This window comes from Thunnus albacares, chromosome 17 (assembly GCF_914725855.1).
Source record: "Thunnus albacares chromosome 17, fThuAlb1.1, whole genome shotgun sequence".
In the NCBI taxonomy this organism is placed as follows: Eukaryota; Metazoa; Chordata; class Actinopteri; order Scombriformes; family Scombridae; genus Thunnus; species Thunnus albacares.
In genome coordinates this window covers 10,962,267-10,974,737 of record NC_058122.1, presented here as the reverse complement: position 1 = coordinate 10,974,737, position 12,471 = coordinate 10,962,267, and the positions used below count along the sequence as shown (strand labels likewise).

Genomic DNA, 12,471 nt, shown 5'->3' with positions numbered 1-12,471 from the left:
CTCTCAAACAGAGGTGCAGAACAGCTCACAAAAAAGTTGAAGTGGTATTTCAGCTTAAAAGTGAATTGTATTATGGAGAGCCCAGATATTCCCCTAAATCTCTCCCCTTTATCGCCTGTACGTATTTCCTCCTTTGGCTTTGCACTCCAGCCATTTCAAGAATATCTTCCTTCAAACTGGCCTTAGGATGTCTCCCTTTGAATAATTCAGAAGTTAGACAACATTTTTTCCTTCCACAGACAGAAAGAAAGAGACTAAATGAATTCCTATTCAGATTTGCAGCTTTATAGCAGCAGTTTAACAAGTAATTTAAAAAGAAGAATGAAACAGGATGGGAAATGAGGTGAGACTTGTGTAGGAGTAAAGCACTGCAGGGTAACATATTACTATGCTACGCTATATTATACCAAGTAAACACTCTGCTCATTGTTGCATGTACCCAAAATCCGTTGCATGTGTACCACCCAAATGTATATTTACTGTTAGGATTTTTGTGGGCTTTCCATAAAAGAAAAGACTGTGGCTTCATGAAGAGATTTCAGAATATTTGCCAAGTCTACTCACTGCAGTAAATCTAAACAAAGCCTCTGGGCTGAAGTGTGGGAAGAAGAACTCACATTTCTCCACAGTAATGCTCCTCACACACATTGTGCTCGTAAATCACCATTACTGAGACCAAACACCCTTCCTACACAGTGCATTTTTAGAACTGAGCCTTATATATGTTTGCAATCAACTGTTCATCAGGCCACCTTTTACCCTTGCTTCCTGCTGCCTCTCGGGAAACACTGGCTAATGTGTTTTTTCTTCATTCCAATGCAGAGTCCAGCATGCTGACAGTGGTGTAGCAAGAGTTGATGGTATCTATGTGCTAATGTAGAGCCTCCTCTGTGTCATCCCTCATCTGCTGGTTAATAAAAGGGCCTATTTAGCAGCAGCTAACCTCCTTTAACGACTCCATTTCAGAAGTGCCACAGCACAATCGATATTATGAACAAATTCCAATTAGATCACCATTTGTACTGTAGCCTGCTGTTTGCACACAGAAGCTATAAGCAACTGCCCCTAGAGACTCACTGGTTACATGCATTGTCATGCAGAAAAAGTTTGACTCAGACTGCTAAGATTTCAGTACTGGGAGGATTGCTGACAAGAATGAACTATGAAAGCTACAGTGTATATGCAGGATGCAATGTCCCTCACACACTATTTTGACTGCAACAAGGTCAGCAACACCTCTAAACGGCTGTTGTTCTTGACTACTTAAGCAGTTTCCCTCAGTGTGTTCTCGCTTTGCCATATAACCTGATCCCCACCGTCACACCTGCTCCTAATTGCTCATGCATGTTCTGATCAATGACCTGATACACTTTGCTTTTACCTTACCTGTTCTGGTTGCAAGTCATGCTTTTGAATTCCTAAGCCTTTTCCAGAGCCATCACAGCCTATTCATGACTGAATGGTTGGTATTTTGTTAAGATGCTGACTCTTTAAAAGTTCTGCAGAGAACGGCTGTTTGCATGTCACACTCATCCTTCAAGTATTTCTAAAAGCCTTCATCTGAGCCAGTTATGTGTTTATGTTCAGGAAGTGGATGGCTACCAGTGTCAAACAGCGATGCTGGTGCTGGAGTTTTTATTGATCGGTCTGTCTATGGTTCATTTGAATATGGCTGCTCAAAGCTGAATTTACAAATCAATACTAAACAAAACAACAGACTGAATATCTTTCTCAGTCATCACAGAATCAATTACTAGACAGAATCGGTCACTTGGAGGCTATAACTGTATCTATAACAAAGTGCTGCGACTAACGATTATTTCCATTATTGATTAATCGATTAGTTGTTTGGTCCATAAAATGTCAGAAAATGGTGAAAAATGGTGATCACTGTTTCCCAAAAATTAAGATGATGTTATAAAAATGTCCACAACCCAAAGTTATTCACTTTCCAAATATTCACATTTGAGAGACTGGAATCAAAGAATTTGGAAAAAATGACTCAAAATGATTAATCAATTATAGAAACAGTTGATGATTAACTTAATAGTTGGCAACTAATTGATTAATCGACTAATAATTACAGCTCTACTATAAAGTAATAATTGATTCATAGAGAGCCATGGTCAAGTCACTTAACAAGTTCTTATTTACAAGGACAGCCTTTTGCAAATAAAATAGCGGGCTTCCCTCTAATTGAGAAAAAACCTAAGTCACTATTTTGAAATATAATGGTTGAACAGAAAACATCTTTCTTTCATTCAATAATTCATTAATCCTCAAGTATTAATAGCAGAGCTTGATGTCTCTTTTCAAATCTACTGTTCAACTACTTCACTATAAAAAATATCCTAAAAAAACTGAATGAATGAATTTCCGTCCACTGTTATAACACATTTTGGGGATATGTAGCTTGTAAACGTTCATTAAAGAAGCTAATTTCATTTCTTGGCTCAGGTGTGATGCAGGTGTTGAGCAGATCATGTCATCTCCACAGTATGTGGAAAGCATCATTACATGGTAATTAGAACTGTACACTGGTGAATAGAATAAACTGTAAACACAAGTGAAATTATTTTATTTAAACACAGATGATTTTTGTTTGCTTTTCCTCTTAGCTACCAAAGTTTGAATATACAGAAGTAGAGAATGACAGAATCTTTACTGCATTGTAGACATTTTTTGTCAACAATGTCAACATGAACCGAATCAAGTACGAATATGGCTCTACAACATCTAATATGAAATTGTATTTTACACTGAGCTCAATAAAATGGCAAATTGTCTCTACCTTTAGCAATTAATGCATCAACAAAAACACTGATTGTAGCAGCGTGTCACATTTGATTCACATTCAGCAATTCTTTCATCTCCCCATTGGCACCATCAGGAGCCATATAAATAAATCCTGTCATCCTTGATATGCATGCTGCTTAGTTTTCTTTGCAAGGGAGCTCGGGGTCAGACCTCTCCATCTCACCTGTCACCAGGAAAAATTCATACATTCCCTCCTGCTTTGCACTCTAACATGCACAGCTAAACCTCCTCCTCTGCTCTCACTCCTCCAATTCAAATATTCATTACAGAAAAGGCTGATTGAGATTGAGTTTCTCTCTTCTGTTTGGCACCTATGGGGGAGCTGCCAGATCCAGAAGCTATTAGAGCAGAAAACCTCTGTCACTTATCCTCTGTGCAGCTCCAACCTCTTATTGTGCCTGACAGCCTGGAAAAGGGGGAAACTACATGCACCGGTTTTTCTTTAATGCTCTACTCTGTAGCTTCAATTAAAACCTGAATCTGTCTCTTTCCTTAGTTATAGCCCCTCACTCTGCACACAGTATATGGATATACACGTTTGTTAGAAACATGGTTGTGTTTTGCTTTTCTGCACACCCTGAAACACTCCAGCCTTACTTTTATTGATTCACCACAGGTTTAAACCATATTGTTGTGAAAAAAACAAGGCACACCTGGCAGTTAAGGTGAGGAAAGGCTGACTCAGACACAGAGCACAGGGTCGGCTGATATATCCTTATAAAAAACACACACTATTCACTGGTACTGCAGAGTGTCACAGCAAACAATCATTTTCCAGGACAGGAGTTTAGGAGTTTTATTCTCTTTTATGCTTTCACTGCTCAGATTGCACCGAACCATAAAAATATGATGAGCGTTGGCATAAACATTGTTTCCTGTTTTCACACAGAAAAAGTCTTGCATGCATGCAAAAGAAACAACAAGAATAGAAAATGCTACCTAAACCAAGCCTGAAAGTGAACTTCATGACCCACTTTGCAACTCACCCTACATAGATGACAGTGTCTGATCAACAATATGTAGCGAATGAAGAACTCCACACTGTGTCCCTGTTATATTCATTTTCAGATAGAATTATACCATGATAGAGCAGCTGATCTTTAGTCGCTGTTACATTTTTAATTAGCAGCTGTGTAAATAGTGTGTTAATGACTTTGAAATGGATTGTATTTGTGTGTAGTGCGTGTGTGCGCACTGACCTCAAGGCCACATTCACATAGAGGAAACAACATTAGTGCAGATAATTTACAGAAGCAGTTGCAGTTAAAAACTGTAGTACTTCATTTCTCACTGTTATCCCCAGGAGACAATTTAATCAACTGATAGGTCTACACCGACACTCCTACACACAAAATTAAACCAACACCAACCGGTTTTATCAACAGTCAAGTGCAGTGATAACTATAGTCTAGGTTGGAAAAAAATACAGTATAATCTCTGTCTAAAATGTGTCCATTGTAATGCCAAATAATGTTGTATGTTGTAGACAACCCTCAACATTAAATGATTCTTTTAAAAAAACAAAGCTGGATGCCCCAATAAGGCAATCTGAGTCACCGAAAACAAGTTTGCAGTTGAATCTAGTGAAGTGTCACTGCCCATCGCGACTGAAACAACAATCAACCCCTGTTGTTGTACCTGCCTCACCATCCAAGAGAAAATCACTGGTGACATGGGAGCTTGTGAAAGAGTGAACAATGATCAGTCATCTTTTATTCACACCTCCACAGAGCCGGGCAGTCAGCTGCAGTTATTCTTTACTACTGGTGAAATTCCATTGGTAGCAAAGGTCATTTTTTTTATTCATAACATCTACACACGCTGGAGGAGATCGCTTCTAAGGAGATTACTTATCCAATTTTTCATTCAAACAAAGTGCTAAAGTTCACAGCTTTTATAGACCTGCAAATGCCACTCCCGCCCCCCCCCCTGCTATGAGCAGTGTCAGAAAATACCCATTTTCATGCATCACGTAGTGGAGATTGCTGAGCCATGAAATAAAAAAGTTCTGTCGCTGTCTGTGAAAAGGATCGCAGTGAACATGATGCTCCTTGCACACCTGATGCTCTGTTACTCCACTCAGTGATTGATTAAAACTATATGGAAAAAGGCAGGTTTTCATTCACGTTAAATCCTGCAGTCTTCCAGTGGTCCAGCCACCAAATTGTAGGCGGTTGCTCTATTATTCTGTCCAACCCATTATTGTGGCAACAGCAATTTAGCAGAATAAATATATACAGTAGAAGTTCAAATCGAGGAGGTAAATATTCTAGAAATGATATGCTTTCGCTTTGGCAAGGGGGTTGAGGGATGCGACTGTCTGTTTCCCTGCAGCAAAACAGATTTTTCCATCACTTAAAGGATGGTGGTTTAAAAAAAACTCAGGTAATGGAGCCTGCAGGTAGGAAGAGCGAACACATTAACATCTGAACCATTTAGTCATGCTTTGACCAGGGATAAAACCTCCCAGGCCTATTTCGCTCTTTGTGGCAAAGCTGCATTAAGACCCCTGTGGTAAAAGGACACACTGTGAAGGTGGTCTTCAAAGAGCTTATTAGAAAGCTACAGTACACCACTGGAGCCTTTAAGATATCTAGGATCAAATGCCTCCACCTTTCATGCTTCCCACTCCGGTAGAAATAGTCTTCCTCTGTCCCCACTCTTACTTCTTTTCCACATCATTAGTTTCCTGTAGCTTCAAAGGGAAGTAATGAAGGAAACGCATGCATTTTAAATCTGGATATAGCTCGATATCCAAATGCGACTCGGTGTTATTCTGGCTCTCTGGCGTTGAATAGTGCCAAGTTGTATCATGGACACACAGTAGAAATCGATTGCTCTGCAGAAAAAATAGAGCTTGTTTCTGGATGCGGAAACCTGAAAAGCAGGTTTTGGAGTACCTCTTAGATAACATTTTTTACAAAAATAATATAAAATCAAGAACAAGAGACTGAGCTGGAAAGAGAAATATAAGGCAGAGAGAGGAGAAAGAAAGAGAAGCTGGAAAGACAATTACATATTTCTCTTTACACCTTTTGCTCTTCAGACGGTTGTTGCATGTCACAAGACGAGTAATAAACAGGGTGGTGGGTCTTCTCAGCACTGGCTGGCTATTTTATTTACCCTCTCGGATTCAAAATATCGCGTGTGTCCAGCAGCAGAGGCTGGATGGGTGTGTACACTACAGTAAATACTACCAAGGTGCTGCTCCGCTGAACAATTCATCCCAGCTCGTTCATTGCGCAAACTACCCACGCTGCTAATCCACATTCCCAAACATGCCCATGTTCACGTATGCAAACACACACACAGAGGATAATAATTTACATAGCCTGGCTCTCCTTGGTTTGCGACAAGGCAGTCTTTAATGAGCTAGAGGCCGGATGCCTTCCCTTGACTATAGCCTGAGAGTGGTTAATTAATCAGACAGCTCTCCTGTCTTCTACAACCCCACCACACACCCTTCTCTCTCTCTCTCTCTCTCCCTCCCTCACCGTGAACCAGCTCTGCATATACTGTTTCATAAATGGGTGAGATCCTTGAAACTGTCTCCCATGATGACACCTGATGCACCTCACTGCACCAGTCCCTGTGTTACTACACTTTCAGAATTACACTGACGAGCCCAAGGAGCCTACTGTGAGCCAATATTACAGCCTTTATTATCTAATCCACAATCATTCAACTCTGTCAGTCAAAAATATTTCAAAACTATCTTTACACAACAAACAACGTGCAGTTTACTGATAGAAACAAACTGCATTATTCAAGAAGGTTGAACTGATTACTGTTGCCTAATTTGAATATAAATAAATTCAGATCTGTGTAATATTTCACAAATACAAACTACAAACAACTGGTGTCCTTGGATGAGTTGTGATAGATAGAAGCATTGCATTCTCTTGTGCCAGCTGATATCCGTTGCAGAGGATGACATGCAGTGTCAACATTGTGCCAGGCAGCAATAAAACAGTGAGAGACAATAGTCCAAAAGCCAACACAGACTCTCCCAAATGGCTTGTTCTATAGTGGTTTATATGCAGAGGCACATAGTGCAAACACAGAGGACGTGCAGAGAAAGATAACATGTTTCTCTCAGGGACGATGTCTCTGAAATAGTTTGATTTTTTTTCAGGCATCGCTTTGTTTTTGTTGATCTCTGCAAGGTCAATGATGCCAGCTACAACTAGAGTTGCCTTTTTTCTGATGGACTTTTTAAGGATAATAAAGAGATTTCATTAACCAAAACTTGATACCTTGTGCTTTGTGATAGCCATAACTGTCAGGCTGAAACAAATATTAATTTCACTTTTAAATCTTCACTGCCAGATTAGTTCATGTTTGAAATCATTTGTTTCTGCTTAAGCTTCCAAGAAGAATCCCACTGGTAAAAACCTCCTATACATGATAAGTTTAGAGTGTCTGCATTATCTGCCCACATGAATACATACAGCAACAGTAACCATAATGTAACCAGCATCTCAACACAGCAACATAAGAATCATACCTCAGCCATCACAAATCTACAGCTACTACTTCTACTGAAAATGTTCATGTGGGTCAGAACAAGGTCATTTGGGTACTAAGCAGCGATGAAAGTAGGTGTAAATAAGATGGAGGTGTAGATGAGAGAAGCCTCTCGGCGACTCTGCTGATGAGCAGAGTGAGCAGTGGCCAGATGCATAAACGACGCACAAAAACCATGTACACGCCATTTCCCGCGAATAAACTGGTGTTTATAAAAACAGAACATGCGCACCTCATGCTTTCTTCAGACTAGCGTACACATGTCAGAGATCTGAGGGTGATGTGATGAAGTGGAGATGAAATATAAGGTGAGAGACGAGATATTTGAATAAAACATTGTTTAGGTTGATAACCGTTTACACAGGGATTTGTAAAATGCCAATCAAAGACACATTTATAAAAAATAACAATAATTAATTATTTCTGTGTGATTAATTTCTATCATTATTTTAATTTACACGGGAGTTCAACACTTTATTAAGCTGTTAATACTCTTTTTTATTTTATCCTTAGTTGTGTCACACCTTGTAAAGTCACTTTAGACATGAGCGCTACAAACTAATCATTGATTACATTTCTGAAATATCACTGCTGACGATGGTTTACAGGTCCATGTGAAGAATTAATAATATGGACGCCATAAGCACAGCCGTGCGTAATGATCGCGCGTAATGACAGCTGTTCTGGCTGTTGGAGAACCCCGCCGGTCCAACACAATCGGTCAAACGGCGCTTCTTCTTTCCCGTTTGTTTCATTGACAGGTGCACAGACGAATTGATATGAAAGTGCGGTTAACTGCGTGTTTTCATCCATGTATGGCTCATTGTGGGAGTGGAGATGAGGCTCGTGCACGTGCACCCATTTCTGACAGAGATTTATAAAAAAAAAAAAACACAACCATGCGTAACACAGCTTTATAAATCTGACGAAAAGAATACATATGCATATGTCTGGCTTTGTGCGTGCACACAGTGAATCTGCACTGAGTTTTATGCATGTGGGCCCAGGTCTGTCAGCCCGCTGGCAGCAATCAAGGAAGCCCCGCGAAGCACTCAGCAAGCTTCCTGCCCGTTCATTACCAGCGCAGGGCACAGCCACTGGAGTCAGAGGCTATCAAGCAGCCCTGAGGAGTAACTGCTGGCTTACCCTCGGCTCGCACGGTGAAGGGGGAATCTCCGGGTCGCTTGGCCGAGAACTGGCCCCCAAGAGAGGTCATTAGAAAGCACAGGCTGAAGAAACCAATCCCCACCACAAAGATCCTGCAGGAAGGAGAGGCAGAGAGAAGGGGGCGGTTTAGTGACAAAAGAGCAAGACACAAGGTTAGAGCGCATAAGACAGAAAAGAAAAAGAGTATAAATGATAGATGAGGACAAGGAAGTTGAAGAAGGGAAATTATGAGACAAGGCATGTTCTTCAATTTCACAGTAGAGGAGGTGCAAGAGAGTTCACTTAAAGTCAATAAAGTTACTCTGAGTTGAGTTAAGTCCACCGTGAGGCTTTATGGAGCGTGGACATATTTCTCAAAGTTCATATTGTACCAATCAACCCACAGAAAAGCATTGTGTACTCGCTTGACTGTGTCATTTCAAACGAACCATTACAATGGATCACACTGTGCTCAGTGAGCAAACATCCAAAATGAAAGCATCAAATTACAGGCGAATAGCTGCATTTTGGAGGCAGCAGTGAACACACAGCAAACACATGCTGGAGTTCTCCAGCTTTGAAACAAACGCTCTGGACCGATTAGCTAAAAAAAAAAAAGAAAAAAAAGGCTCGTCTGCACGCTCCGGGAGTCGTGCTGAGAAAATGTTTGTAAATGTTTGTAAACTGCAGGACAGATTGTCACATTTCCATTCTGTAGAGTGCAGATTGCTTTCTTGAATTTTTATAAGGCATCATACTGACAACACAGAGGCACAGCTAGAGTCTGAGTGAGCGATAGTGCCTTAATACTACCCAGTATGTGAGGTAATGGTGAATAATTGGGATTTGATGTTCAGGGAAGCATGCAGCGCTGTGTGACTTTTGCACCTATTATACAGTTAGACCTCTTCTCTCTGTAACAGCCACTGCTGTGTAGGCTATGAGCATAATAATGCGCATAATAATATGTGTCATGCCACTGTTTTCACTCAGAAAGCTATAAAACATCTGAGGACTTTATACCTGACAGATACACTGGCATCATCACTGCCATGGTGATTACTCATCTCACAACGGGTCATTGAGCTTTTATACAACCTATCTTGTCAAACCTGGAAGTTTTAATGAGTTTGTGGCTGCTTGATGTGCTTTCTCTCCTCCCCATTTGCTGGTGGTGAAACTTTTAGCTGCGCAAGCAAACGTTAATTGTGGCACAACGGGCGTCCCGTCGCTCCAATTAATGCCAACGGTCTCCAACAACCACTAGTGTATTTATATACAGTGACGTCATATCAGATGCCTAAATGTTTTGCCGTTTTTGTTGTATTATTTTTTAATTTCACCCCATATACATACATATTTATTTTCATGATGTTGCGGAAACAGTAAAGAAAAACCCGTCACATTGTGTGAAAAAGAGAACTTAGTCTGCTGTTGTTATTTTTAAATGTCAGCAAATGGTCTAACAAGCTGTAATAAATCGAGGAGAACATGTTCTTACCTGAACGGTTTGAAAGTGAGAAGACATCTCCTCACCATAATGGAAAGGTCGCTGTTGGTTGCAATCATTTTCTACACACATAGAAAGCTCCGGGTCTCCTTAACATGGTGCAAGTCCGTGTGACAACCAGCGTCAAAACCATAACTTTCAACCCGAGTCCAGAGGATGGACGGAGAGCGTGGTGGTGAAACAGGCAACTTCTCAGCCTGACTGCTGTCAGTGTGGTGCTGCGAGCAACTTCAGCCGGAATCCCTCCGGCGAGTCCTGCAGCAGCGGGTCGATAGTCCTCCTCCCGCTTGCGGACTGATCTGCAGAGGAAAAATTAGGGGCAAATGTTGGGTGGCTGTCCTGTTAGCAGTTATGATTTTATCCCTAACACTGTTAAATGTCCTGGAAACATAGCGGAGTGGAGGTGCAATACGACAGGACTGCAGAGTTCTTTGAATTCCTCTGAGTGGATGAAGCACAGACTCGCTCTTCTGGTTTAGTACTTCTTTAGCTGGGACTCGTTTAGCCTACTGATAGCGCCATCTAATGATTCATACTGGAAAACCAAAGTTGATTCTGTGGATACATAACGAGAACAGACCCTGGATGAAGGGATGCACAATAAGTGTCTCAATCCGTATAAGTAAGTAAATTTAACATGTTAATATTATTGGAAACAAGTAAAATAATTAAAGCAGTCGTGGAGTGAGATAATAAGCTTGCTAATATGCATTAAATCCTCAAGAGGCCACTAGATTGATGGCAGTGAATAATTCATCATGACATGAACTCTCTGGGTTTCTGGAGACATGAGCGTAAATCTCATCCAACTGAAGATCAATTTATCAATTTATCAAAGCAGATCACTATATAATCCCAACACTGACGTGGAAAAGTCTTCAAAAATACATTTAAAGGGAGCATTGTAATTGTTGCCTCTGAGGTGTTTGGACTCATTTCAGCACCGTGGACAGCGCCGGCTGGGAACCTGCAGACAGACAGCAGCTCGGCAGCGACACCCACCGGACTGAACACAGAATACACTGAATTTAGTGTGAAACATACAGTACTCTATGCTCTATTTAAAAGATAATAGTAGCTTGTTTTCTTTATTTGCGGTTTTCAGAGGACAGTAAAATCCAGCGACAAAATACAAATGAAATTTAAAAATAATGATTAAAAAAAAGTCAGATTTGTCAAAATGTTCGTGCCAGTCTTCATGATCAATTTGAGAATTCAACCATGGAACAAATTATAATTTGACATATAAGTGATAATGTAAAGATGTTGGTTTATAAGATGCATTGATCAATTTTGACTTAAAAAGGGACATTTCATCACATTATGAACAGTTCATACATTAACAGAAATATTATACATAATCAATTGCTTTTGTGATGAGCTTCTACAACAATTTAATGAAATCTGGCACAAGCCTTTTGACATCTATTCTGTTTTTATTGCTATTGTTATCTTTTAAGTTTTGCTATGGCTATACAAGAAACATGGGTGAAGAAAAAGAAAATAAACAATAAAGTAAATATAGTGACTTGACCTTTGCTTACCTAGTGTGCCATCTTGGAGGGAAAAAAGGGATAAGAACTCACATAAAAAAAGTTCACATCTAGTGTCAGCCTAATGGACAACGAGAGGCAGCATCCTCTGTTGCCATGACAACTCGCTTTACACTGACTATGTTGGGCCTTGGCTCTTCCTGTTGCTGCTCTTGCTTCTTGGCCCACAGCCCAACAAGACTGGCTCTGCTGACATTACAAGCCCCGGCTGAGATTTAAAATGAACCACCGGACAGATCACATTACTACAACATGACTGGTCTTCATTTGTCTGACTAACTGTGGTGCTGCAGGACATAAAATAAAACCTCCGCATGAGTAATCAGTGACAAAAAGGTGTGTCTGTGAAGGTGATTTGGCCCTTCATTTGAAAGCAATGTCTAGCTGTGGTTGTACAAATAAGCAAATCACTCTCAAGGATAAGTAAGTGTTCATTGAAGCTGAGATAAAGTTTCACTTCCCTTAAGTGAGGAGACGATGAGTGATAATGTCACCTTTAGTTTAACCACCGACACACCAGCAGCAGCACTCTCTCAGAAATCTCTCTTTCATTCCCTTTAGCCTATGTCATTTCCCCTCCTTCATTTTTATCTATCTTCTTTATCTGCTTACTCATGGTCATCTTCCCCTTCTCCTGCATCATGTTGACATCTCCACCACTGCATTATCCACAATATTTGCTATTTTGCTGACATATACTGCCTTCTTCTCCTTCACTGTGTTTATCTTTCCATCTTTCTCTCTGACTGTCTCTTGAGTACCTACTTCCACTGCAGTTTTTCTCTCCCTCCCACTGTTTGGTTTGGACTCCCTCTGCTTTACTGAAGATTCACAGAAGCAAATCCCCAAGGACAAAAAACTCTTAAAAGTAATTCATTTAAACTAAAAACTGTATTTTACAGGGAGACATACACCTGG

The 12,471-nt window shown here is 40.4% G+C and overlaps 1 protein-coding gene across 1 annotated transcript in view; it reads right to left on the bottom strand.

Annotated features, from left to right (window-relative positions):
• The window catches only part of LOC122967748 (alpha-1,6-mannosylglycoprotein 6-beta-N-acetylglucosaminyltransferase B), a 63,583-nt gene extending 52,636 nt beyond the window's left edge, over positions 1 to 10,947 (bottom strand). The window contains exons 1-2 of the mRNA XM_044332540.1: positions 9,992 to 10,947; positions 8,491 to 8,603 (exon numbers count right to left, since the gene is read on the bottom strand). Coding sequence (XP_044188475.1) covers positions 8,491 to 8,603; positions 9,992 to 10,059 — 181 coding nt within the window. The 5' untranslated portion in view covers positions 10,060 to 10,947. The remainder of the gene's footprint in view (positions 1 to 8,490; positions 8,604 to 9,991) is intronic.
• Between the last annotated feature and the right edge of the window lie 1,524 nt (positions 10,948 to 12,471).